This window comes from Pyxicephalus adspersus, chromosome 5 (genome assembly GCF_032062135.1).
Source record: "Pyxicephalus adspersus chromosome 5, UCB_Pads_2.0, whole genome shotgun sequence".
NCBI lineage: Eukaryota > Metazoa > Chordata > Amphibia > Anura > Pyxicephalidae > Pyxicephalus > Pyxicephalus adspersus.
In genome coordinates this window covers 136,782,841-136,810,746 of record NC_092862.1, presented here as the reverse complement: position 1 = coordinate 136,810,746, position 27,906 = coordinate 136,782,841, and the positions used below count along the sequence as shown (strand labels likewise).

Below are 27,906 nucleotides of genomic sequence, written 5' to 3'. Positions count from 1 at the left end.
TGTGGAACACTTCATCTAAACCTGTAGCAGGAAAGTGCTGCTGTTTTTGCGCTTAGCTTATTATTGCTTGGGTTTTTTAGAGGAACCATAGCACTATTGCAAGTCTCTGTACTAAAATAATTTTTTTTTTTTACATAAAATCCACTGTGGCATACAGGAAGCCTTAAAGCTTCATTTCAAACTGCTGCCTGCAGGATAATTGGACAGACTTTTTTAAAGCATGTTCATATTTATCCAGGTCATTGTATACCTAGTAGTGTTTAGTCATATTCAACTAGTCTTGGCACTTGTAATGCTGAACATTTCACAGCTTGATAAGTTGCTTTAACAGTTTTTTTTAGTAGAGAGAAAGATCACAAGCCATGAGTTTTGGGACATTTGTCCCTCCTCGATGGACACCAAAAAAAGGCTTTTGAATAGAGTATAAAAAAAATTGATGTTTGTTGTCATTCTAAAAAGCAGAAACCACTAAGGTCACATGCAAATCAGGTAAAAAAAGTGTTTCTGCACATCCAAAAGCACTCAAAACTAATCTTTTCACTCACCTACCCGTCTTCTTCTGTCTCCTAAACCCTCACTACTTCCCACCATTCCATATCTCCCCTCCTATTGTGTGATACTTCCCCCACCTCTTAGATTGTAAGCTCTTCGGGGCAGGGTCCTGTACTCCTCCTGTGTCACTGTCTGTATTTGTCTGTCATTTGCAACCCTATTTAATGCACAGCACGGCATAATATGTTGCTACTATATAAATCCTGTTTATTAATAATAATAATAATAATAATAATATTAATAAAATATAATATTAGAGAGACCAGAGCAGCTCATATGAGGTCTTTTTTAAATGAGTCTAAAAATAAATGGGTAATTTGGGTTCTGAATTAGTGCATGATCGTATTTATATTTTGCAACCTGGAAAGAAATGTACATTTTTAATGTCAGAGGTTCTGAATACTTATGAAACCTGCACTACTGACAACTACAGGGTTTGGTGTCAGACCTAAGTGATGGTGGGCAGGCAGTAGGAACAGAGCCCAATATCCTTAAGAGAATGCTGACTGACCTTTTATGCCTGGTTATCACCTTTACTCAGACATGGGAAAATCTATTGTTCCAACAGGAACTGCCCCCCTAAAGAACTTAAAGAGATAATGCCATATGTTTAGCAAACTGATGGCGTCTCTGCAAATGGCTCTATCTCTTACTTGGCTTACCTACTCTCTTCCTCTTGTGCAGCCATCCCCAAAACTCACTGCATTGCAAGAGGATAAGTCGGAGTATTTTTCTTGAGTATGGTCACCCTGGGTTCATAAATAAATGCCACCCAGCTTTGACAGAACGTGTTTCATGTTATGATTTTATCTGATTTTCATGATTGGTTCACTTTCCCTACCTGTTATATTCTAATCCTAATACCCTTCCATTCCCACCCACCCCTCCCTTACCCTCTAGTTTTATAAGTGTTTCAACAAAGCCAGAATCTGATTTGATTTTTGCTATTTACTTTTTTTTTTAATTTCACTTTCTCAATATGTAACTTTACTCCTTCAACTTTTATATGATATCATACGTGTTACAGTACTGTTACTCATTCTCATGTTTTTATTGCTGATGGAATGTGCTTCCCCTCACCCCTTTACTCCAAAAATGACAATTAAAATGTACTAGAGGAACAAAGTTCCTCCAAACAGGAAAGTGCTGGGCACTGCCACCGAGTGCAGTGGATAAAAGAATCAAGAGAACTGTGAGGACTATGTAACAGGGTCTATTTGAAGAATACCCTGCTAGCTGCATTTTGGATGCATTGTCATTTTTTTTCTATTAAATTCTATCCAAATTGTTGCAATGCTTTTAAAATGCGTATTTATACTTTTGCATTCTCTAAACACTGAACTATACAACACTGGATGAGCAGAGATAGAATATGACTTTTCTGCTTCCAGAATGTGCCATCATGACAGGTTTTTATATAAGTACACAATTTATATTGTCTGAGGCTGCTAAATTCTTGGAAGAAAACAGTTCAGGACACACTTACGGGAAATTGGATTATTGTGCCAAACCCTTATTGTGCCACAATGCTTATTAAACTCTGCAGCATTTCACTGGTGATGGACTATTAAGGCTTTAAAAGGAACCTATGGGATTTTATTTATTTTTTTATATTAAAGTTTGTTGTTACAACAGCTCTACAAAGACATACATGGGGGCAGCCATATTTACGTTTAACTCAAAGTGAATCATGCAACATCCTGGTGTCTGTGCAGTTCTTGGCTGAGTTCTCATATATATGGATAAGTCTTTGCAGCAGCCTCTCACCTTATGACTTGCTGCAAAGTTATAATATACAGTCTGATCACATTTTAATATTTTGGTAAGGCTTGTTACGAATTGCCCTACTAAATTTCCATGGAATGTGATTTGTAATGACAGGTTCACTTTAAAATAAACCTCCACATTAGACAAAAGTTACAGATTTAATATGCAAGATGCAAACCTATCTCCCCAATTCCCCACTAGCTACCAGAGAAACATGTTCCTTCCAGTTTTGGGAGAACATGTGACAATTACCATACCCCCAAAAAGTGACGGGCCGTCACATGGGAGCAGGACATATGTAACCTTGTATGTAAGTGCACTTATTATTATGCATATGGTATGGAACCAATAATATGAGAATTGTTTTATTTTTAGTATTAAATCATCTAAATCTTTAAACTTATGAAGCAGTTTTCCGTGAAACGTGTTCAGAATATAATGAGGTTATTATGTCACCAAGGGGAAAGACACATAAGGAGGTCCTTGTATCATTTAGAGAATAATGAACTATATTGAAAACTAATTGGTAAGTGACTGATAAAATAATCTCATTAGGTGATTGTTTTTATATTATGTTCCTAATGATGATACTATGTTTGTTTTTTTTTAAATGATATTTGTACATTAAAAGTCTTGGTGTTTTACATTTGTTTTTTTTTCTTTGAGGATGCATGCCTTAAAAATCCTAAATTGATACCGAAGTGTATTCATCTTTATCTAAAAACCCTGTATGCCTATGGGCATTAAATGGTAACAGATATTGTAGGCACATTGTGACTGCTGCAAGTTTAGTTTGGTTAAAGATGCATGTTTATGCCTATAAATCCTTGATGGCCGCACCTTTATACTACTGTGACAGTGGCATCATTTGGTGTGTGTGTGGGGGTGGGACAATAATAACTGTTAGACTTTTGGTAACTTGCACTATAACCTACCATACCCTCAGCTACTCTCAAGCTGTGATGATGGAATGGCGGCACGGACACAATATGCTGCTCACTGATTTCCAATGATATTACAGGAAGGTGGGATCAGACAACAAGCTACACTGGATATCCTGTGTGGAATTAAAAGTCAATCCATTCATTAACAGACCTGCTTGTTAGTAAAACTGCAAATAAAACTCATATTAGATTAAGGCTGGGCACACACGTGCAATAATTGTCCTTGGAAAGGATCTTTCATGATCCTTTCCAACAACAAAAGTTTAAAAGATGCATGAACGAGAGCTGTACATTCTTCGCCATTCTGCTCTATAGAGAGGGGAGGGGGGAGCGATGGGGCGGCACCCCACTGTGCTCTCTCCCCTTCACTTTAATTACGATCCTTTGTCGTCTGTGGATTCACCAGGATGGTTGAAAGAATAAGGGATGACGAGCACTGTACACATACCACATTCTCGTCATCATATCAGCCCTGATGCTATTATCAGACGAGAATCATCTGACGTGTGTACATAGCCTAAGAGATCAGTAAATGACATTAGGATTTTTTTTTTGTCCAGGGCAGGGATGGGAATGGCAGGATCTGAAAACATCACAGCACCCTCAGCACACCTTTCAAAAGCCCTTCGCCTGATGCAAAAGCAGTGAGATGGCTCTTGGAAGGAGCCCTGCAGATATCAAAAGACATTGGGCCTGATTTATTAAAGCTCTCCAAGGATGCTCTCCAAAGATACATGTTCATCGGTTAAGCTAGGTGATCCAACAATCCTGAAATTGACTTCTTTAAAGTCATTTGCGAACAAATGTTTGGAAACTTGGACCAGATCCATTTCTGGTTTGCTGGATCACCCAGCTTCACTGAAGAAAGTGTATCCTCTCCAGCTTTGGAGAGCTTTAATAAATCAGGGCCATTGATGGTAGGATATCAGCCTGGAAGATTGTATTTGCATGCACAATGCCAAAGACTCCATCTGCAATACTGAGCTTTCAAGATTTAAGGAACTGGTATGTAATGAATCAAAGGAGCAGCCAGGAACAGTCAGGCTGGGGATGAAAGGTTAAGATGAGGTTGGAAGTCCTCCATCCAGGAATCCGCGTTCTATTTGACTTGCTGCAGCTTTTATTGCACACGGTAAGTCACTCATAGTATGCATTGAAATCAGAGTAAGCAGCCTCAGTTCAGAAGAGGAGCCTATACTACTGTGCAAGAGGGAAATGCTGGAGGTCTGATTTAAATAACAGCAGGCATAATATAAAAAAAACATTTTAATAAACTCTTGGCAGTAAGTTTAAATTGCAATCAGGCTTTTGCTTGGGCTGAGCTATCAATAACAAATAAGACTGCGACAAAGTAAAATTCCTGGCTGTATTTCATACACAGTTCTCTTCAATGTCAGGACTTACTTTCACTAAGAGCTCTGCTCAGCTGCTCCATCTTTTCTTTGGCTGTTTTGATAAGACGTTGTTCTAACTGAAAAAGAGAGAAGGCAGAGTAAGACGCCACGGCTTCTGCAATCTGAGGAGTGACAATTTATTTACAAAAGTATTTAAACCTTCCAGATCACCCCCATACCAGAAAGGTAGCTTAGGGACATATATTTGTATCGAAATACTCGTCATCATACGTAATGTCGGTCAATATGTAATACTGTTATACGGTCATTATTGTTGAACATCTTTTGAACTAATGTATATACCCAAAACATTTTTTGTATGGATTTTACATTTTGTGTGAGCTATAATAAATATAATGGATAATTTTTTATACAAATATTTGTCCCTAAACTGCCATTCTGGTATGGGGGTGATTCCTATTGATTCACAAGCTGTATTGCTTTACAGCAGTGGAGACCTGGCTCTGCTGTCAGGCAAGTGTACCATACCAGTTAAACTTTAAAATTTGTGTATAAGTAAAAGTTTATCCTTTTAAAATCATAAAGATTGTAAGGTTACCCGGTAGCTATGTTCATGGTTTTTAAACCTTGTATAATAGTGCATAAATCTGTCCAGTTCCTGGAATCTTTTATGTTTTTTCTCGGCCTAGAAACAAATAACAAAAAAAACTGTTAAAATAATGCACTCATTAACGCAGCAATCTCATTTACATCATTGTATTAATTTAGATTTAGTCAAAGAACTTTTGTCAAATAACATTAACAGGCATTAGGGCAAAACCAAGGGTGATGCCACTGCAGACTTCTTCATAGGAGTGTATTTGCAGGTTCCATGGTTGCTCTTCTCTTCCTCTGGTCCAGTTTATATCATTGGAATAAGGATATCACTGCGTTTACAATTTAATAAACACACAATATGTATATATATATATATATTATTACCACACAGTATTTATATAGCGCTGTCATATTATGACATAATCATAATATGTCATGTCACCCTCAAAGGGTCTTACAATCTAATGTCCCTACCTTAGTCATATGTCATTATTACAGTCTAAGGTCAGTTTTGGGGGAAGCCAATTAACCTAACTGTATGTTTTTGAAATGTTAAAGGAAACGCACGCAAACACATGGAGAACCTGCAAACTCCATGCAAATAGTGCCACATCTGAGATTTAAACCTGGGATCCAGCGCTGCAAGGGCCAAAGTGCTATCCACTGAGCCACAGTCTAAGGCCAATTTTGGGGGAAGCCAATTAACCTACCTGCATGTTTTTGGAATGTGGGAGGAAACCCACACAAACATAGGGAGAACCTGCAGATAGATAGAATGCTAACCACTGAGCCACTGTGCCACCTGTTATAGAACAGGAAGTAAAGAAAAACATATCGAAAAGCACACAGATGACCCTAAAACAAAGTTTTTACCATCCTCCTACTCTATTCAAACTGGAAGAAAAAAGTTTTGACTTTAGCTATACTTTAAACTTTGATGTGTGCCCTCCATGACCTTATGTGTACACAGCATGCATGGTGGATTTTCAATCCTCCTCCTATATTTGGAGATAGGGGTGATGGATATATTACCTGCAGGAGGTATGTGATGTGCCGGACAATAAAGCAGGAGGTGTAATACAGATTACTGGTGTGATTCAGACACAGAATGTATTTACAGGGCAGAGCAGTCATCCATGTAATTGTTACAATTTCACATTCCCCGTTAGAAACGGTACCTCAGTAGTGCAGTGGGTTTTGTAAGCTAAAAGCCATTTCCTGAGCGGTAACAATAGCAAGCGGCAGGGAAGACATAATCCATCTTTTCTGAAGATGCACATAAAAGGCTCTATCTGATCAATCCAGATTACACAAACACTTCCAAGACAAAGCATTCACAAGGATTTCTCCTGCGACTTCATTATGATCTGCCTAATTAAAGCAGTTAGTCACAGCACAAAACCAATATTTTCAGCAGATGCTGGTGGGTTTACAGAAACCCATAAGGACAGATATAAGGGATCTGCAATTGTTAACTTGGTTCTTAAAGAGTGAATTAAAGTGAAAATGTTCCTTCTGATTTGCCACACTATTTCTACTTCTACTGTAATAAATAAATCCTGTTTAAAAATACCGGATATTCTCAAATATAAACCAATCCAAATATCAACCAAGGTGCCTATTTCTACCTCAGAACACAGGAAAATGTTTGGACTCGAGTAAATCCTGGAGAACAGAATGTCAACCATCACTGCAGACTTTAAACGCAAAAGGCTTTAATAAAGGCCAATAAAAGTAACTATATAAATATAACCATGGTGTCATATTTCTAAAACATTTATGTAAAAAGTAAAAATAAAAAACATGGGCTCAGTTTGTATGTCTTTTCCCCCTTTTTACAGGTTAAAGTGTTTTGTACTTTTGAGTTGGTTATGACAGATCACCAGCTCACAAATAATATTTAGTGAATGATAACGGGCAACTGTGTCCTTGTGTAAAGTGTAAAACATTTTATTATCAAACCACAAGAGTCTGTTACACACATTACATAAGGACACAGCGCCATCTATTGGTGTGACAAGTTTTTAGAATTGCTTTAAATCATAGATGCCCCTGGAGAGTGACACTGACAACATCAGTTCAGCAGACGTAGTAGGGATCACCCAGCCTGGAATAGGGGCCAAAAATGTTCGTTGCCTAGGTGCCATGATGAGGATGATCCTTCCCATGAGCCAATGCCTGTGTCTGCCACTGGCTCAGTGGTTAGCACTCTGGCCTTTGCAGCGCTGGGTCCCAGGTTCGAATCTCGTTCAGAACACTATCTGCATGGAGTCTGCAGGTTCTCCCTGTGTTTGTGTTGGTTTGCCCCGGGTACTCTGGTTTCCTCCCACATTCCAAAAGCATGCAGTTAGGTTACCGTATTTTTTGCCATATAAGACGCACTTTTTCTTCCCCAAAACTGGGGGGGGAAAGTTAGTGCGTCCTATACGACAAATGTGTTAAAAAAAATAATTCAAATATTATACTCACCCGATACCCGATCCTGCGTGTGTTTCTGGCTGCAGCGTGTCTCTCTTCTCTCCTCTGCCAGCATCGTGTTTTCTCCTGTCTGTAAAGCAAAGCGAAAGAAGCCGGCACAGCGCCACCTGCTGTTCCCTGTCCTAACTGCCGTACAATAGAAAAAAAGCACAGAGTGATCAGAAGGGGAATTTGAATGACAGAGTGATCAGAAGGGGAGTTTGAATGACAGAGTGATCAGAAAGGGAATTTGAAAGGTACAGAGTGATCAGAAAGGGAATTTGAATGGCACATGAGTGATCAGAAGTGGAATACCGGTATGAATGGCACATGAGTGATCAGAAGGGGAATAATCTTTCAGAATCTTTTGTTCTAGATTTTCCTCCTTTAAAATTGGGTGCGTCTTATATTCCGGAGCGTCTTATACGGCGAAAAATACGGTAATTGGTTCCCCCCAAAATTGACCTTGGACTGTGATAATGACATATAAATATGGTAGGGACATTAGATTGTGAGCTCCTTTGAGGGACAGTTAGTGATATGACTATGGACTTTGTACAACCCTGCGTAATATGTCAGCGCTATATAAATACTGCATAATATGAATATTAATGAATATTACATTGCAAGCACGCAGCCCTGAATTAGCATGTTTATTATCTGTATTTAAAACTTTAAATGTATCATCTTCTCTCACCTCTACCGTCATCTCCTTGGACTGCTCTTCCACCTGATTAATGACCTCATAGCGAGTACAGCGATAATAACCTCCCGTGGAAGAGCTATGTTTCTTCCATTCCTCCAAGCAAATCCAGCAGAAATCGTATTTACACTACAGAGAGAAAAGAATATTAGTGGATTATATAATTTCACAAACATTTCCTAAAGCTGACTTTGCTTAACAGAATAGCAATGAGCTGCTGTATAAGAGGACCTGTCACTTCTTGAACTCCCTTATTAATCCGTTAGCTTGATGCATGATATAATATTCTTTAATATAAATCCTGGAATAAGAAAGTGCTTAGGAAACTTCTATGTAGGTCAGCTAAGTGGAAAGTTGTAGCAAAGCTAAAAGCTTTGCATCTATTCACCACAACCCACCATTAAGTCATTTATAGTATGACAATGGGTTTGTAAAGCGCTGCATATTATGTTGGCGCTATACAAATACAAGATGATAACTTATAGAGGCAAACATTAACGTAACATCCGCTGGCCCTGAAAAAGTAATCAGACTTGCCCAGTTTATTCTTCTTGGCTACATGTTGGCCTTTGCAGCGCCAGGTTTAAATTTCAGCCAAGGCACTATTTGCATGGAGTTTCCAGGTTCTCCCCGTGTTTGCGTGGATTTCCTCTCACATTTCAAAAACGTGCAATTAGGTTATATGGCTTCCCCCAAAATTGACCTTCGACTGTATTAATGCCATATGACTATGGTAGGGACATTAGATTGTGAGCCCCTTTAAGGGACAGCTAGTGACATGACTACGGACTTTGTACAGCCCTGTGTAATATGTCACCGCCATATAAATACTGTGTAATAATAATAATAATACAGAGTATCTCCTCTTATGGTAAAGATGAGAAGGTTGGGGGTTCTGTTGTCCAGCAGGGAAAATTTGAGCTGGGCTGACAACACATCAAAAATTCAAAGCTGCACTCTGTTGTCAGCACAAAGTTTTATCCAAGTTTGAAGTTCATTGGTTTACTAAAAGATCAATAAGTTTTTATTTTTTAGAACTTTAAGCTTTTTTAAAGAGACAAAAAATTGTAAAATGTGCATTAGATGTACTGAATATTTTTTATTTTTTTTTAACTTTTGCCCATACATACACAAGGAAACATTTACTCAAACAAGTGGAAGCTGCCATTGCTGACCTTCTCTGGCTTCAGTAACCATTGAGTCGCCGACCTGGAAGACGCATGCAGATTACAAAATTAGAGAGAAGTTACAAAACCCCCCGCCTGCATGGTTCTCCAGGGGCAGAGACTCAGAAAGTACCAAAGTGTTATGGAATTACAATTTTTTCTCCAGGAGGCCCAGCAACTGGCCAGACATTTCCAAGAATTACAATTACAGGGCCCTGACTCATCAACCTCCCCAAACTCTTCAGTTTTGGGAATACGATTTTGTGCTTGGGGAGATTTCACCGCCATAAAACAATGGTTAACCTACCTCCCTCTACTCGCAATTCTGCGAAACGTGTTGGAATAGCAGGACTAATCATTTGCCAAGGACTAATATAGATCTCTTTAATGATCATTTTATATATTAGACGTCCCATACGTATTATAGTTTATGGACTATCAATAAGCGTATTGTGATTTTTAAGCAAACACCTATATCTTGAAACTTTACATGCTAAAAAATAGTGTTCTATGGCATTTCTGTCTAACATTTTCACATTGAAGTTTGAGGTTTTTTTTCCTTATAAACGTAACTCACTCACTCCTAATATAAAAAAGGATTGTATGGACTGATCCTTTCACTTAACAATCACATCAGTGAGTATGAGTGGATGTGGTAACATGACATAGCAGAGACCCCGAATCCCGCATTAAATGCATTCTCACCTTGGCACACTGCATGTGGTTACAGCCCTCATTTTTCTGGATGGGAGATTTGCAGTTGGCGCAGGGTTTGGAGTTTGTTAATAACCACAGACAGTTGGCAGCATCTTCGAAAGCTTCACTCACTCCGACAACTGAAAATCATTTCAGAACAGAAGTTAGTGGCCAACCTGTACAATCAGCGATTGCTGCATCGTTTTAATAGTAAAGTACAAAAGACACGTTTAGTGGTTTGGCATATTTGATGTAGCTAGCCTGATCCTATCCACTTCATTTATTTGGCTGCTACTTTTATGTTTTACCGGAAGACTGATAACATGGCCCAGACTTCTTGGTCTGCAGATCATGTATTATCAGACATCTCCTGTGTACACAGATGGCTGCATTGTGTCCTTTGAAAGAAGTTATCTGGATAGATTGATGGGAATATATACTGCAAACTTTTTTTTTAAGTTGAAATCCCAGAGCTGACTTTTTTATTTTTTCACTACTTGGCAAAACATCTACCTATGCATATCAGATAGTAATAGTCACAGATTCACCAAATAGTGGAGCAAATAGAAGGAATAAAGTTCTCCTATCTCATTAACAAATTATAAAAGTACAATGAAAGATTTTAGGCCACCATCTGAGCCATACAGACAAATGAAATACAAGATATGGGCAGGTTGCTGAAGTTTGTTTTACAATTTTTGTAAATGAAGACTAACTAAGAGTAATTGATGTCAGGAAAATGCCTTGTGTTTGGCTATATTTCTTTCAGGAAACTTAACAGGTGGTATGGCATTTCCATTAGGCCTATAGGAAGGGCAATCTAAGTCAATCGTGTGTGCAATCTATGCCAGTCTTCTGTAGCCTGTTCACAATTCCTAGGCATCTTTAGCAGCACAAACTGCCAAATAAAAGGTGCTGTCTTTTGGGGAAGACAAAAACCCCCAATTGAGGCTTGCTTTGCCAAGTTAGTTGTCACACCAGTCTCTTCAGAGTGTCCTGCAGGTAAATGCACAGCCACTAGACAGTCAGCTGCAGCACATGAGAGGTATGTTGGTAGTCTCCTGCCAATCAATATCTCAACAGATTTTTGAAGCATGTGCATGGTCTTAATTATGTCCTGCAGCACACATGCAGTCTTGGAACAGTCTCCTGCAGCACATGATCAGCATTTCAACAGATTTTTGAAGCCTGTGCACATTCTTTAGACAATTTCCTGCAGCATATAAGCAATATCTCAAAAGATTTTTTGAAGCATGTGCATGGTCTTTTTTACAACTTCCTGCGGCACATGAGCAGTCTCTCATCAGTTTTCTGCAGCACAAGCACAGTCACTTGACAGTCTCCTGCAGCACATGAGCAGAATACAACAAAAATTTGTAGCATGTGTGCATTCTTCTGACAGTTTACTGCACCATGTAAGCAGTTTCTTGAATATGTCTTGCAGCACATGTGCAGTCACTTAACAGTTTTCCGCAGCACGTCACAGTCTCATACATACCTAAGCACATACATAGTTATCTTGACAGTGTTCTGCAGCACATGCAATTTCTTGACCATATCCTACAGCAGCCATGCCATCTCCTAACAGTCTCATGTACCACTTGCACTCCTGTACAATGTTCACTTACTCCTATAGCATTACTGCAGCCTTCCTTAAAATGTCTGCAATCTATGGCCTTGTTCTATATGATGTAGAATATAATGTGCTGCCCTTTGGTGAGGTCAAGATCTACAATTGAGACCCTCATACCTAGTAAAGTTACTTCTATACAGACTGTCCATGTACCTATAAAGTTTATTTTGATGCTTGAAAAGTGAAAATGCATGCACAGATAAAAGAAAGATCATTAACTGTAAAAAAGACAAAATATTTCACTACAAATGTACTGCAGGTGGAGAATGTGGTGCATCTCCTTCATAATGTACATAAAGGACTGTGCTGAGACCTCCCAATATGATACTTACGCTCCTCTGGCCTCATTTCCGACACCTTGTGAAGCCAATTTTTCCACGTTTGGCAGTCGCAGGGCTCATGAGCCTCCCCCAGACACTCCCTGCAACACACAAAGCCATCCATGTTTTTGCCAGTTCTTAAACAACTCAGGCATAATCAAAAGCATATCAGCATTGTGGATCCAAGTAAAGGAGTAAGTCCAAAAACTGACAGTTGTAAACTTAGAAAATAACTTGTCAATGTACATCTTGCTTTGAAGCAACCTGCCCAGGAATGGGTACAAAAAAGGTTTAATAGCTTATCTGCTGAACACAGCCAAGAAGTTGTATTCTAAGCAAGAAATTCCTGACAAAGGGATTGTGGTTCTATATAATAAAATAAATGTAACACCTGAAATGTTTAACAGGCTACCCTAATCATTGAAAAGACAGCGCTATGGTATTACTGAACAGATTATGTGCACTCATAAGACTACAGATCTCCAATTTCAAGAATTGATATGATTTGGAATTGAAAATGTATAGATCTGTAGTGTGGATATAACAGCGCAGAACCCCACCTTTTTAACTATCTTTTCTTAATTATAATAAAAATACACCAACATAGAATAAAATGTTTTCTAAAACCTTGAAATATCAAAGCTATTATCACTCGATATACACAGATCTGTATAAGATGACTAATACTTCCACAATGAGGAGTTCAAATGTTTACATGGACAGCTGCAGGGATGTAAATTAGTTTATCTCATATTTCTTATTATTACATTTGTATGGAAGACAATATACTTATATCTGAGTTCAGCAGCACCCAGATATGTGTATGTGGGGATTATAAATATATATATACAGTTAGGTCCATAAATATTTGGACAGAGACAACTTTTTTTTCTAATTTTGGTTCTGTACATTACCACAATTATTTTAAATGAAACAACTCATCTCAGTTAAGCTGCAGACTTTCAGCTTTAATTCAGTGGGTTGAACAAAAAGATTGCATAAAAATGTGAGGAACTAAAGCCTTTTTTTAACACAATCACTTCATTTCAGGTGAAGTGATTGGCCTGGAGTTGAAGAGTGCTTGTATGTGGAAGATTTTGCTGTGAACAGACAACATGCGGTCAAAGGAGCTCTCCAAGCAGGTGAAACAAGCCATCCTCAAGCTGCAAAAACAGATAAAAACTAAGAAAGAGAAAGTAACAAAGCACTGGTGAACTCAGCAACACCAAAAGACCTGGACGTCCATGGAAGATAATAATTTCCATGGTGTAGAGACAACAGTGGTGGATGATCGCAGAATAATTTCCATGGTGTAGAGAAACCCCTTCACAACAGCCAACCAAGTGAACAACACTCTCCAGGAAGTAGGCGTATCGATATCCAAGTCTACCATAAAGAGAAGACTGCATGAAAGTAAATACAGAGGGTGCACTGCAAGGTGCAAGCCACTCATAAGCCTCAAGAATAGAAAGGCTAGATTGGACTTTGCTAAAAAAAAAACATCTAAAAAAGCCAGCACAGTTCTGGAAAAACATTCCTTGGACAGATGAAACCAAGATTAACCTTTACTAGAATGATGGCAAGAAAAAAGTATGGAGAAGGCGTAGAACAGCTCATGATCCAAAGCATACCACATGATCTGTAAAACATGGCGGAGGCAGTGTGATGGCTTGGGTGTACATGGCTGCCATGGCACTGGGACACTAGTGTTTATCCATGATGTGACACAGGACAGAAGCAGCCAAATGAATTCTGAGGTGTTCAGAGACCATACTGTCTGCTCAAATCCAGCTAAATGCAGTCACATTGATTGGGAGGCGTTTTTATAATACAGATGGACAATGACCCAAAACATACAGCCAAAGCAACCCAGGAGTTTTTTAAAGCAAAGAAGTATAGTATTCTTGAATGGCCAAGTCAGTCACCTGATCTGAACCCAACTGAGCATGCACTTTACTTGTTGAATACTAAACTTCGGACAGAAAGGCCCACAAACACCAACTGAAAGCCGCTGCAGTAAAGGCCTGGAAGAGCATTAAAAAGGAGAAAACCCAGCATCTGGTGATGTCCATGAGTTCAAGACTACAGGCTGTCATTGCCAGCAAAGGGTTTTCAACCAAGTATTAGAAATTAACATTTTATTTTCAGCTTTTTAATTTGTCCAATTGCTTTTGAGCCCCTAAAATGAAGTGATTGTGTAATAAAAGGCTTTTAGTTCCTCACGTTTTTATGCAATCTTTTTGTTCAACCCACTGAATTAGTTGTTTCATTTAAAATGAATTGTGGTAATGTACTGAACCAAAAAAAAAATTTGTCTCTGTCTAAATATTTATGTATTTATGGACCTAACTGTATATATATATATATATATATATATATATATATATATATATATATGCTGAACTCAGAAGAATCCCCCAGCCCCTCTCAGTTGGATGCTAATCATTGCTTTGGACTGGTTTCCTGACAGTGACAACATGGGACCATGCCTGTGCAATGTGTATTGGTGCGGCTGCTTTAAGCCAACACAGAAGCACAACCCGGGGCAAAGCTCCCAGCCAATACCACAAAGTGCCTAAACAAGAACTACAAATCAAATTACATTGCCATGTTTAAGTTGTATAAGAGTTTCAGGATTTGGTGTATATATATAAATTTATTTAAAATCCATGTGTGATTATAATGTTCAGAAGAGAGCAGAACAGGTTCCCTTAGATCTAAATGGTAACAAAAGACTGATGAATGACGTCCAATACAGGCACATAACTGTGCTTGGAATCATTTCAGTGTAAGGTGCCGTCTTGCTATAAGAATACCTTGACATTACCCAGATCCCATTTTCAGCCCTGTGTTTTTTCTCTTCTTCGTCATGTTTTAGCCTTGGCTAGCCCAGAGATTAATAATTCACAGTGTTTGTGTTACCAGTAGCTCGACTGACATGGCAAGTTATATAAAAGATGGGGAAACACTAGGTGACATTCCGTCACTGCTGTAGCACAAATCCCTAACATTAATAACTATTATTATGGAACCAGTTTGGACACATAACCGTTTCTTGCATCACGATTTTGCCTTGAGAAGTCCACAATGAAAGGCGCCTTAGCATAAAAGTTTCCAGTTACTGGCTACAGGAGGCTATGAATGCCTTTCCCCTGCCGTGCCCTGTGTCATGTCTAACATTACAACTCCTTTATAAATGATGTACAATCTAACAAGAGGACAGCAAGCAAAACTCAGGCCTCCTGTAGATAGCAAGACACTGACCACAACAGCTGGGCTTCATCTCATGCTGAGTTATGTAATATGGAGGACAATGCTTGCCCTTTACTGCCGTGAGCCAAGAATGACTCACATGCTCATGAAGAGAACAGAACAAGAAGAATTCAGACTAACCTGATCTATAGATGCTGCAGGGACAGCAAAAGAGTATGTAAGGCAAACTTAAAGCTAAAGTTTAATCTGCTTAGATGTTGCCTTGCCTGAATTCTCCATTTCTCTGGGATTAAATTAGTATTTTCTTTATTCAGTTAGTGACGTCATCAATAGGTCGCTGTGCTTGTATACACAATGCACCTGATTTTTTAAAGTTCTCCAAGACGAGAGAAGATAGAATACCATGGGGTGACCCTTGATAAGTCTACCATGGGGTGACCACTGATAAGTCTACCATGGGGTGACCCTTGATAAGCCTACCATGGGGTGACCCTTGATAAGTCCACCATGGGGTTAACCATTGATAAGTCCAACATGAGGTATGTATTGGTAAGTCTACCATGGGGTATTTATTGATAAGTCCACCATGGGGTATTTATTGATAAGTCCACCATGGGGTATTTATTGATAAGTCCACCATGGGGTATTTATTGATAAGTCCACCATGGGGTGACCCTTGATAGTCTTCCACTCGGTGACCCTTGATAAGTCCACCATGGGGTGACCCTTGATAGTCTTCCACTCGGTGACCCTTGATAGTCTTCCACTCGGTGACCCTTGATAGTCTTCCACTCGGTGACCCTTGATAGTCTTCCACTTGGTGACCCTTGATAGTCTTTTTCATTACTGAAACACTTTAATATGAAAAAAAAAATGTCCTTCCTTTTGGAAGAGTGGGGGATTCTATACAGGTTGCATTTGCATCCAGACTGCTCTAGGTAAACCTCACATTAGATGCTAAACCTCCATGACTAACAGAACTCAAATCCAATTAACTAAACCAATGGAGCAGGGACATTCAGACCAATGATTCTGATTTAAAATATCAAAAATGAATTGGCAGGTAATAGAACATTGAATGCACTCACCAGCAGAACAGGTGGCCTTTCCCACAGTCCACGGCTGGAGCTCGTAACAAAGGGAAGGTCAGGATATCAGACCCGGACGTATTAGTCCCTTGCTTCTTCAAGCGCACAGCCCGCTCGCAGGCCGGTGTTGGACACCATCGAATTGCCGTGTTATTTTCAACAAACGCCTGATGTTAAAGAAAACAGAGGGAAAGAAATGATTTTAGTTATTGGAATGACTTTATATATAAAGTGGACCAGTGTGGCATAATAATTAACATATAATGAACATATAATGCCTTTAAAGAGATGTCAAGCTGCCTTCTAGTCTTTTAATGATGGGAAAAAAGAGAAAACAAACATGGAAGTGAGTAAAGTTAGGATTTCTTTGCAAGATTTACAAGCAGCAGGTTGGCTTATCAGTTTTGGATGTGCTGATCATTTCATGCGGACCTTTATATCAAACTGAAGGTATCTCTTGTCCATCTCCTTGGACACCACACTCTCTATGACCTCCACGGGAACCAGCTGGAAACAGTCATAGGCTGGGCAGAAGATGTTGTGAGCTTCTCCTTCCTGAATTTTAAGGTTTAAGAACCTAGAACAGAAAGAAAAACAATTTTTAATGTTTTCTTAAGCAGAGTTGCTGATTTCAGCAAATAATCAGCAGCCTAACTTGGCCTCTCGATTACCGGGGAGACCATTAGTAAAGTAAGAAGGTGAGCGCTACTAGCAGGTTGTTGTCCTTCCTTCCTGAAAACATCCCAGCACCCTTGGCTTAGTAATCCTCACAGTATTCCCTAAGCCTGATGCAAGCAGTGGGCTGATGGGTGTTTATAAGCAGTGACCGTTTTGCATGCACAATGCCCTGAGTAGCCCCCACATGCAATGCAGAGCCACCATGATTTAAAGAACCGGTACCCAATAAATTCAGGTGGCAGAAAAGGGACAGTCAGAGTGGGGAGGAACGGGGTTGATTATGCTGGATGTTCACCACTCAAAATAGGATGTAGGCCCTATCCAAGTTGCTGCAGCTTTTAATGCATGCTTTAAGAAGCTCACATGGTGAGATCAGAGTAAGCAATTTCAATCCAGGAGAGGTTCTTGTACAACTGTGCAGGACTGAAGGGAAGACTGAAGGGCAGCTTAATACCATTGACCAACAAGTATTAAGGAAAGAACTTCTGACTTTTCAATTTGTTCTACAGTCAATGACCATGGCAAGGAGCAAGAGGATCAACATAACATCAATAATTTTGAAATCCACAATTACAACCCCTTAATACCTTGAAAAAACTTTTACAAGGGGCTTGGTTATTTTTTTGGATTATATAAATTAGTAGCCAGCTTTGTGGTATGCATTTACTAGGATTTGGTCAGCCCAGCCAGGGGACCCACACAAAAGGCATAAAAACAAAAAAATCATGAAGTCTACATTTCTAATTTCTCATGACCTAAATCCATCGCTTAAAAAAAACTATTATTTCTTTTTTTTGTCTTGAAAGTGCATTTTGTTTTTTGGTTTTAATTTCCTTCTAAAACTAGGAGTACACTGTCTTACAATTAGATTTTGTTTCTGCATGACGGAAAAGAATTTCCCTGGGGTCCGGAATTGCAGCGCTCTTTTTTCTTTGGCCCTGACAGACATACGCAAGTCTTTCAAGTGTGGGAAGGAAAATGTCATTTTCAATAAAGTTGCAATAAAAGAAAGCTGGAGGCGGCTGGACTTGTTTAAGAACGAGGATCGGCATCGGCATATGCTGCTAGGTCCGTGTCTGGATGATATTACAAATAATTGTTTTATCAGCTCCAGGCTGCCAGACTGAATACAGGAGGAATAATTCCTGCAGTGCAAAGACAGGGGAACTAAAGAAGACCTGTAAGAATTGAAATTAGGGGCGCTACCATTACTGATTTGGTGCTGAACAGGCTTTGGCAATGCAAATCAGACCATGATACCGGCATATGATAGTTACTGATAAATAGCAGGTATCCAATGATTCCTAAAATGCACCTTTAGGTGAAATAGGACAGGCATTGAGTGGTCCCAGCATATACTTTTAGGTGGTAAATATCAGGCATCACATGTATATCTTTAGGTGACCCAAGTCAGGCATTAAATGGTCCCTACACATAATTTTAGGTAAGAAAAGCAGATATTGGGGAGTCCTGCATATACCTTTCAGTGGTACAAGATAGGCATACAAAACAGTAACAAGGCAAGTGATCCCTGCATAAACCTTTAGGTGGTAAAAGCAGGCAGATTGCTCCCCCCATATAACTTTTAGTGGCACAAGACATGAAACGAGTGTTCCCTGCATATAGATATCTTTAGATGACCCAAGGCAGACATTGAGTAGTCCCTGCATACGTAAATCTTTAGATGACCCAAGGGAGACATTGAGTAGTCCCTGCATTTACCTTTATGTGATACAAGACAATCGAGTGATGCCTAATACCTATAGATGGTAGAAGACCAGAATCAAGTGTTGCCTGCATATAGATATCTTTAGGTGACCCAAGACAGACAATAAAAGGTGTCTGAATTTACCTTTAAATGGTACAAGACAAGTATTGAGTGGTGCCCATATATATATATCTTTACCTAATACAAGCCAACTATTGAGTGGTGTCTGTATATATCTTTACATGAAGTCAAGCATCAAGTGGTCTCTGCATATGGCTTTAGGTGATGCAAAGCAGGAATCAAGTAGTAGACACAGGCATCAATTGGTCCTTGCATATCCAATTAGGTAATACAAGGCAAGTCGGCATGAGATGGTGCCTGCAAATACCTTTAAATGCCATTTCCAGCACCAAGCTGACCCTGAAATGAGTCCACTATAATAAGCTTTTACATGAAATCTTATGATATATAGATACAATCCCCATCACCCCAATACCTTTAGTTATGGGAAAACCAATAAGTCTCATTGAATTTATTTGTAATCTCTGTAAACTTTTAATAATTATTATTTAGCCATCTTTTTTTACAGTTAAATATAAATCAATGGGCTTAGTTGTTAGCACTCTGGCCTTTGCAGCACTAAGTGACAAGTTCAAATCCCAGCCAGGAGACTATTTGCTACGAGTTTGAATGTGCTCCCTATGTTTGTGTGGGTTTCCTCTGGGTACTCCGGATTCCTCCAACATTCCAAAACATGGAGTTAGGTTAATTGGCTTTCCTTCAAAATTTGACCTTGGACTGTATTAATGACATTAGACTATGGTAGGGACATTAGATTGTGAGCTCATTTGAGGGACAGTTAGTGATATGACAATGGACTTTGTATTGCTCTGTAACATTAATAATATTAATCAGAGTGCTATGTATAGTGAATTCACAACAAACAATGTTACTAAACAGTCTTAATACTTACGACTCCCAGCATGTTCTGCAAAAGTCGTGTCCACAGGGGATTTCCACAGGATCTTCAAATATAGAAATACTGCACATGCAGATACCACACTGTGAAGAAAAGAGAAGACTGATCCATTTGTTCTTACAGATGTGCGTTTGTGCCATATAAAATACACAAATAAGAAGAGTCTATGTCTGCAGATATCCTTCTAATTTTTTCTGCATGCTTTGGAGGCCTGCTCACTATTGCTGCAGAGGCTTCTGACACTGAACAAGGGGGATATACAGCAGGGCAGGGGTTAATTAGTGTCTTAACTTATTTTAATATATTTATCAGTTATGGGAAAACCAAGTGGGCCCACCCTTGTTCTTTTAGATGTTGAGTTACATAAAAAGACATAAAAGATCAAATAAATTTGTACACACACTTTATGCATGAACATATTGTCTAGAATGGGCTTCATCTTGGAAAAGGGTTTTAATCTGCTGGTTTTGCCCACAGTAATGGACCAGCTTCTCTATTTCAGTCAAAGGGCAGCGCCTATTTCATAAACTGTAAGTGCCTAGTGTCCACTACTTAATGCTTATTATTGGCATGAATGCCCTCACCATAAAGGACCAGATAGGTTCATTGACATAGCCGGCCCTCCACAATTCTGCCAGCCGACCATTGCACACTATTTCCCATCAAATAAAACTGTAATAAAGCTAAAGTAGGTAATAAACTGAGAAACCCCTCCACCTTTCTTCCCCCAGATCTACACAAGGCCAGCAGGGTCATGGCTATATTTTGCAATGTAGAATAATGAGTTTTCTCAGAAGTGTCTCTGGAAAAATAAGCATTATGCAGCACCAAGCTGAAGTGATTACTTAAAGCTTGGATGAGTCCCCATTTCAGCTGGAACTCAACATCGCTAAAACGAAGATCCCATTTTCTAAACGCTTTCATTATTACTGATGATCGCCTAATGCTTCCACAGACAAATTTTCTGGTAAGCCCGGGCGACTGATGTAGATACCAAAATAGAATATATTTGTTTTTTTGTTGTCAAAGAACTTTTCAATGGTGTTCAGTAAGAAGGCACTTCACTTGTAAGTACCGGGTTTTAAATGGACCATTCTGCAGAAAACAAAGTACCAAGCAAGTAAAATGGTATGGAGAGTTGGAAGACGATTGGAAGAGAGAAAGGTAGAGGGTAGAATGTATGCAAAGCAAAAGGGTAGTTTTCTTGGTTTTGGATAAAAAAAAAAAAAAACAGTGCTGGCTACTGGCCTAATGAACACTGCCTTCCAGTAAGGAAAATGATGGCATCCAAAGCTTTACCAATTCTGTTGCAAGTGGTCAACAACAGCACAATTCCAAGTGTGAAACAGGTCTCAGGGCTCGTGTTGTAGTGTTAAAGGGTTTTTGTTTACTTCTTTCTCTATATCAGTCTATGGGAATGCAAAAGCAGCATGAATCAAGTCAAATTCAGCCAAATGTATTGGCAGGGTTATCTAAATAATCTCAGAAAAACCTCAAACAAATGTCAAGCGAATTCTGAATTTGCCCATAGACACTGGGCCTTTGACCCTTGCAAATTATTCTTAAAAAACTCCAAGATCTCCAATGAGCTCATTAATATTATTATTATTATTATTATTATTATTAAAGAGTATTTTTTATAGTATTATAGTATCATATTAAACAGCACTGCACATTAAATAGGGGTTGCAAATGACAGACAAATACGGACAGTGACTCAGGAGAAGAGGACCCTGCTCTGAAGAGCTTACAATCTAAGAGGCGGGGGACATACCACATAATAGGAGGGGGGATATGTAGTGGTGGGAAGTAGTGAGGGTTTAGGAGAAAACAGGTAGGTGACTATAAAAAGTATTTCATACTCACTCTTTTAGGATCAAGTCGAATAGGACGAGCAAGACCATTCTAAAGAGTGCGTGTGAGGTCATGCGTGTGAGGTCATGCGTGTGAGGTCATGAGTGTGGAAGTCATTAATAGGTCTCATGTTGGGACATATTCAGGCAAATTGCTAATGAAAGCAAAATAGGGACACCTGAGGGTTCCAAAAGAATCAGTAAAATAATCTTACCAAAGCAGTGTCAATATCTCCGGGAGACAAGCTAATTTCATCTGGTGAAGTGACGGAGGAGCGTGTGGTGCGTGGGGTGCGAGGAGAAGGCAGAGTGTCCCAGGCATTGTATCCGCTGGGTGGTGGTGTTGGCATTTGGACACCTGATCGTTGGCAACAGCTCTCTGGACTGGTCATCCAGTCTTCAAGTAACTTCTCTCGGTCCCAGTCTGCAACACAGAACAGCAGAAAATTCATTTTCATCCTAAATTTCATGGCATGTATGGGTTATAGTGCTGATTGTAAAGCACAAGGATGACTCAAGCATTTATTTACTTGAAAATGCAAAATAATTGCATATTTTATACAGTCATTTTTATTATTTTTTTATACAGATAACGCTTAAAAAGAGTATACTGTTTTCAAAAATAGATGAACAAAGACTTTGTCAAGAATGGGCCAAGTAACAGAATTTCCTACTAGCTAATCTCCAATAATGATCTCCTTTGCAAGCTCTGTGTTGGAGCTTACACTGGGTCAGCCGTGCACTCTCTACGTTATGTGACAGTGTCCAGGCCTTGCAATTGGCTACTTAATCCTGAGCACTGCATGCTGGGAGGAGGTCACAGCTTCACTATACCTGTAGCCAATAGGTATTTGCAGCATGTCTATATAAACCGCTAGGCTAGTAAGAGACTCTTACACCTTGTTTTCCTTCAGCAATAATATTTGCACTCACCTACAGTTCAATTCCCCGAGTTAAGTGAAAAATCTGTGTACTTTCGTGTATAGGAAAGCATGTGACTGTCCTGTTCCTGCCACGAGGTAGCTATGTACCTAGAAAGCAAGTCCCCAGGCCATTGCAAAGTGGAAAGGGCCCTTTGCTTTGAGTATTCTCTAACCTGCCTGATTCCTGTTCTATATGACTTTGTTTCCCTGGTAGGGCAGCCGGAGAAGCAAACAGAAGGCAAATATTGAGAAAGGACAACATGAATTAAGGTGGCCACCTTGACTCCAGTTTGTTTCTCAAACACACATATTGACCCATTGCACTTATTCCGGAGTTATTACAGTTTGATATACATTGTGCACTGCAAACTTATTTTTTTGCCCATTCCTCTCCCTGAATAATTAGCCTTTCGCCATGTAAATTAAAAGGCATTGTCTGCCAAGATATGACAATAAAATAATCAAGAACGAGCAAGACTTGACTCCGTTTGGCATGGTGCTTGACACGTAACGCCATCTGCTAGCAATGTGAAGTCTCCAAAGACAGATGGGCTAGAGACTGCCAGCAGCCATTACAAATCCTTATTAATAACATTTATCAACATTGACTAATAATCATTACACATTTCTCAATGACAGCCTAAATAGAACTCCTAATAACGGCAATTAATATAATACTGCTCATTTCCAAGAAAGCTGCAAACGGGCGCTCCGAGGCAATCACTAACGTGTGTTTTGAGTAAACTTATATTAGCTGATTTCTTAAAAATAAGAACCCCAACTCATCATAGTGCAGCTCAGATACTAATTTATGGCAGCTGTTCATAATTTTATGTATCTAATAAAGAGCAAAAACCGATCAGGCTATAATAAATATCAATCCCTGGTTATTACCCAGCGAAACACATTGCCTGAGATAACGAAACGGTTCAAAATGTCTAAATATTAACTACAGGATACCCATTGCATTGCTGGGAGATGTTTTTTCTTGCTGCACTATATAGAATGGTACATTTGCACAGTGCGGGAAAAAAGTGTTTATTCTGTTCTAGACCTTGGGAGTAGGAGATGTCATCAAAAATGCTCAACAAAGTTCCTAGATATCACCTCTGCTTTTTCTGTTTTCAGCAACAAATGTGTACGATTTCTAGCTGTCATATTGACAGCCGGGAATTTTCTTGTACCACAAGAGTGGTTTTGCTCGTCTTGTTTTAACGCTACATTTTTTTTTCTTGCATTGCATAAACACTATATAACAGTACATAGTTTTCTTGAAATACATTAACACAAAATTTGTTTGGGTTTTTTTTTCACCATACAGAATGGAACATTTTCACTGTGAAAAAATAGTGTTTATTAAGTTCTGGACCTTGGATATTGGAAATGCCCAGAAAAATTCTTAGCATCCTAAGTTGGATCTCCTATACAATGCTCTACCGCTGCTCCCCAAATTGCCTGCAATGTTTAGCTGTCACATTGACAGCCAGGACTTTCCTTGTACCGGAAGAAAGGCTGCAACTGATTGTGTAAATAACACTTGCACTCCTTTTATCTCTACTTGCTGATGATGCTCACTCTCCCATTTGGAGCACTGCTGTACAGAAGATGCTGATATTGAGACAAATTCAAGTATTTTGGGAGATTAACACCAAACGCACTTGCGGCAAAGAGGTATTTTAGGCTCCAGTTCAATCTTATCACAAAAAAACTTCAACACAAAGCAAAATTCCGTGTTCCTTTTTTACCTTTGTAAGGAATCAAAGTCATCCACAGTAGGAAAACAAAAACACAAATTTTAGCCTCCTGGCTCTCTCTTTGGGTCCCAGAGACCTCAACTTTGAGAGACCTCCTGGGCTCTCCTAACACACAGGCGACAGCCTCTGGACCACCTGGCCTCAGGCTGCAACTTCCCCCCGATTTAAAGTCAGGTGCCTTTTTATGAATAGCCAGGTGCACCAGAGCCATCCTAAATTTGTGGCCTGGATGGAGTGCCTGCGCCCTCCCTCCTCCCCCATTCCTTTCAGGACACTACGGGCCTAGATCCTAAATAAAGAACTGAAATTTTGCAACAATACAATTACTAATGGCCCAATTCAGACCAAATACCCTGCACATTTGACATCCCATTTCCTTTTTCTACAGTGTATACTAGCTGCATTTTATTTCATTAATATATAGCTGAAAAATTTGTGTTTTATATCTGCATGAAGTTGGGCTCAGAATTCAGGTACTTGCACTAAAAAATTAATATTTCACGATGTATTAATGATTACAGAGCTGCATTAGTTTGTACCTTTTACAGCTACCTGAAGTTCTGTCTCAAAGTACAACTGGAATTCTATTTATGAGGTATGAGCTTGATGGAAAAGCAGAAAGTAGATTAAGCCAGGCCTCATTTCCTGTTACAGACCAAACAATTCCAGGAACATTTTTTCCCTTTCAAACAGAACATAACAAACCATAAAGCAGACACAGATAAACAGCTTATCACTTTGCATATTCATGACGGAATTTGGTGTGGTGTCTGGAGTTCTGTAATTATACGTGCAAATCGCCTACCAAAATGATTTACAAACTGCTCATTACAGTGTACAGAGTGGATTTGTTTTTATTCTTTCATGTTAAATATACCTTACAGAAAGTGCGAATTAGCTACATCTCACGCCCAAGGTATTACCGCTTACCTAATTGTTTCTATTTTGGAGATTAATTAGTTTTCTGTTCAGAGGAACTATGTTTGCAGGCGAGTCATAAATTATCACAAGCATCAGAGCTCCTTTCTCCAGAAAAGACGGATTCCTGTGGTGCCGGAATATAAACGGTACCCAGAATAACCTCCTCGGCTCTGCAGATCGAGGCTATTCATCATCAAACGAAACCGGTAGTTACACTGAGTGTGTCTGCACTGCTTTGTATAATCCTATATTTATGTTTAACCACAGCCCTGGGAGACACATGCCATCCCTGCTTTGTGTAGAGGGAAACTCATATGTAATATTTTTTTTCTATCTTCGGGTAAAGATTGAAGAAAGTTTAGGGTAGGCTAGGCTAGGTACACACGTGCAATTGTTCTCATCCGATAATTGGCTCAGGGCCGATATTGGACTAGAATCTGGCGTGTGTATAGAACTCGTTGTCCATCGCCCGAACGACTGTCCTGGCGGATCAACAGATGATGGACGACAATCGATCCTATTGGAAGTGAAGGGAGAGAGAGTTTAGTGGGTTGCCGCTTCGTCGTTCTCCCCCTCCCCTCTCCATAGAGAACGGTGGTGTATGTACATTACTCGTTCATGCATCGTGCAGTCGTTAGTCGTTAGAGAGGAACATGAAAGATCCTTTCCAACGATAATTATTGCACGTGTGTACATAGCCTTAGAATTGTGCTACAGATAAAGGTGAAGACAATAGTACTCTTGCAGCTCTAGGAGTCTAGGTTTGAATCTGGGCCATGACACGGTCTGAGTGCATGTCTTTCTATGTTTGCATAGGTTTGCTCTCCAATTAGGCTGTGTAATTATATATGACTATGGAAGGGCTGCACCCCCCTGGCACGTGAAGCAGGATTACCTGGGGCGTGAAGACTAAGTGTCTCCTTGTCTTCACCAGAGAACCCAACAAGGGGTGATGGGCCAGTGACTCTAGTGGTCACCAGACTACTTTTCTGCAGCACCAGGTCACTACCCCTAGGGACAGACAAAATCAGGCACTGGGAAGGATGACAGCGAGAGGCAAGCTGAAGACAGACTGAGGTCAGGGCTGGTGGCAGGCAAGCATGGTTAAGGTCCAAGCACAGGGCAGGGCAGGCAGGAGGCAAACATAGTGGAGGTCAGCCCAGGGTCAGAGTATGGCACAATGTGGCAGAGTATAACTGAGCAAGTCTCCTAGATTGTAAGCTCTTCAGAGCAGGGTCCTCTCCTCCTGTGTCACTGTCTGTATCTGTCTAATATTTACAACCCCTATTTAATGTACAGCACTGCAAAATATGTTTGTGCTTTATAAATGCTGTTTATTATTAATAATAATAATAATAATAATATAATTAATAATAAGGTAGCAAGGTTGAGGATCCAGCAACCAGAAAGGTATAAATAGGACTAGCACCCAATAGCAAGCCAATACTAGAACCAGTAACTAGTCTTCTCATTGGCTGCTGTGCATAGTCTGAAATCCCCTTCAGCAGTGCACAGCCTCAGTACAGGGGATGCTAAGAAAGACACTGCTCTGCACAGCTAAAAGGAGAAGAATGCTGCAAGAATGCTGGACAGATGATCTGCGGGTGGAGCGGTACAGGGACATTATATTGTTAGCTTCTCCGAGGGTTAGTATGTGGACAATTGACCACCATATGAGCTTCTTGGATGTGCCAATCCAAAATATTTATTACTGGCATTAATATGGAGTCCATCCTTACATAGCTTTAGTCGCCCCCACTGTCCTTATCATAGGAATTTGTGCTCTTACAGCCTAAAGGGCATTAGTGAGGTCAGATTCTGATTTCAGATGGGAAGACCTGGTTTGCAATGAGCGTTCCAATCATCCTGAAGCGGCTTAGTGGGGTTGAGGTCAGATCATTATGAAAACTAGTCAAAACATGTCTTTATGGTGACCATTAAACACAGTGCACCATTAACTCAAGAGGAGGTCATCTAAGTCTACTATCTGATACTTTGAGAGCACATGGAGGGTAACCCTGAAGTCAGCACCCTGGGGGAACACTCAAGGTGCTGAGGATAGGCTAAAAGGAAAAGCCACATCAGTGGCAGAGAACATACTGGAAAATGCAGAAAGAGTAAAAGCCCTTGAAAGATTGGTTTATCTTAAGTAAGTAGTCACCGTTGATGTTCCTGGGACACCCATGTATTGGGGATGCAAGATTTCCAAGCAGATCAAAAGATGCCCAATGGGGAAAATAGGTACTCGGTAACATTTATAATATCGTTCAATTCAAATGATGACATAATGTGCAATAGAGCATGCAATAGAACATGCAATAGAGAATACAGCTCTAGAAAGAACTTCCAGAGATGTCTTCCACCACTTTGGAGGTTGTCTTGTGAAGATGAAAAATAGATGGGTAGGGTAGCAGGCCCAGCAACAACCATCCGAGCCAAGAAGAACACCAAGAAGGGGATAGACTCTGATATCAGAGAGCAACAGTATTCCCGACTTGGGCCATTGGCACTACCAGGAGGCAAACTGTTCTGTACCCATACAATGATAGTGTACTGGGAGTACCCAGGACAATGAAAGTATTTACAGAACCTGGGCTGC

The 27,906-nt window shown here is 39.7% G+C and overlaps 1 protein-coding gene across 2 annotated transcripts in view; it reads right to left on the bottom strand.

Annotated features, from left to right (window-relative positions):
- Nucleotides 1-27,906, bottom strand: part of ANKIB1 (ankyrin repeat and IBR domain containing 1) — a 118,975-nt gene that overhangs the window by 17,577 nt on the left and 73,492 nt on the right. For both annotated transcript variants that reach the window (XM_072412849.1, XM_072412848.1), the window contains 9 exons: nucleotides 21,925-22,133; nucleotides 19,851-19,939; nucleotides 16,924-17,068; nucleotides 16,492-16,658; nucleotides 12,203-12,291; nucleotides 10,247-10,377; nucleotides 8,370-8,504; nucleotides 5,217-5,303; nucleotides 4,668-4,734 (listed from right to left, as the gene is read on the bottom strand). In XM_072412849.1, coding sequence (XP_072268950.1) covers nucleotides 4,668-4,734; nucleotides 5,217-5,303; nucleotides 8,370-8,504; nucleotides 10,247-10,377; nucleotides 12,203-12,291; nucleotides 16,492-16,658; nucleotides 16,924-17,068; nucleotides 19,851-19,939; nucleotides 21,925-22,133 — 1,119 coding nt within the window. The remainder of the gene's footprint in view (nucleotides 1-4,667; nucleotides 4,735-5,216; nucleotides 5,304-8,369; nucleotides 8,505-10,246; nucleotides 10,378-12,202; nucleotides 12,292-16,491; nucleotides 16,659-16,923; nucleotides 17,069-19,850; nucleotides 19,940-21,924; nucleotides 22,134-27,906) is intronic.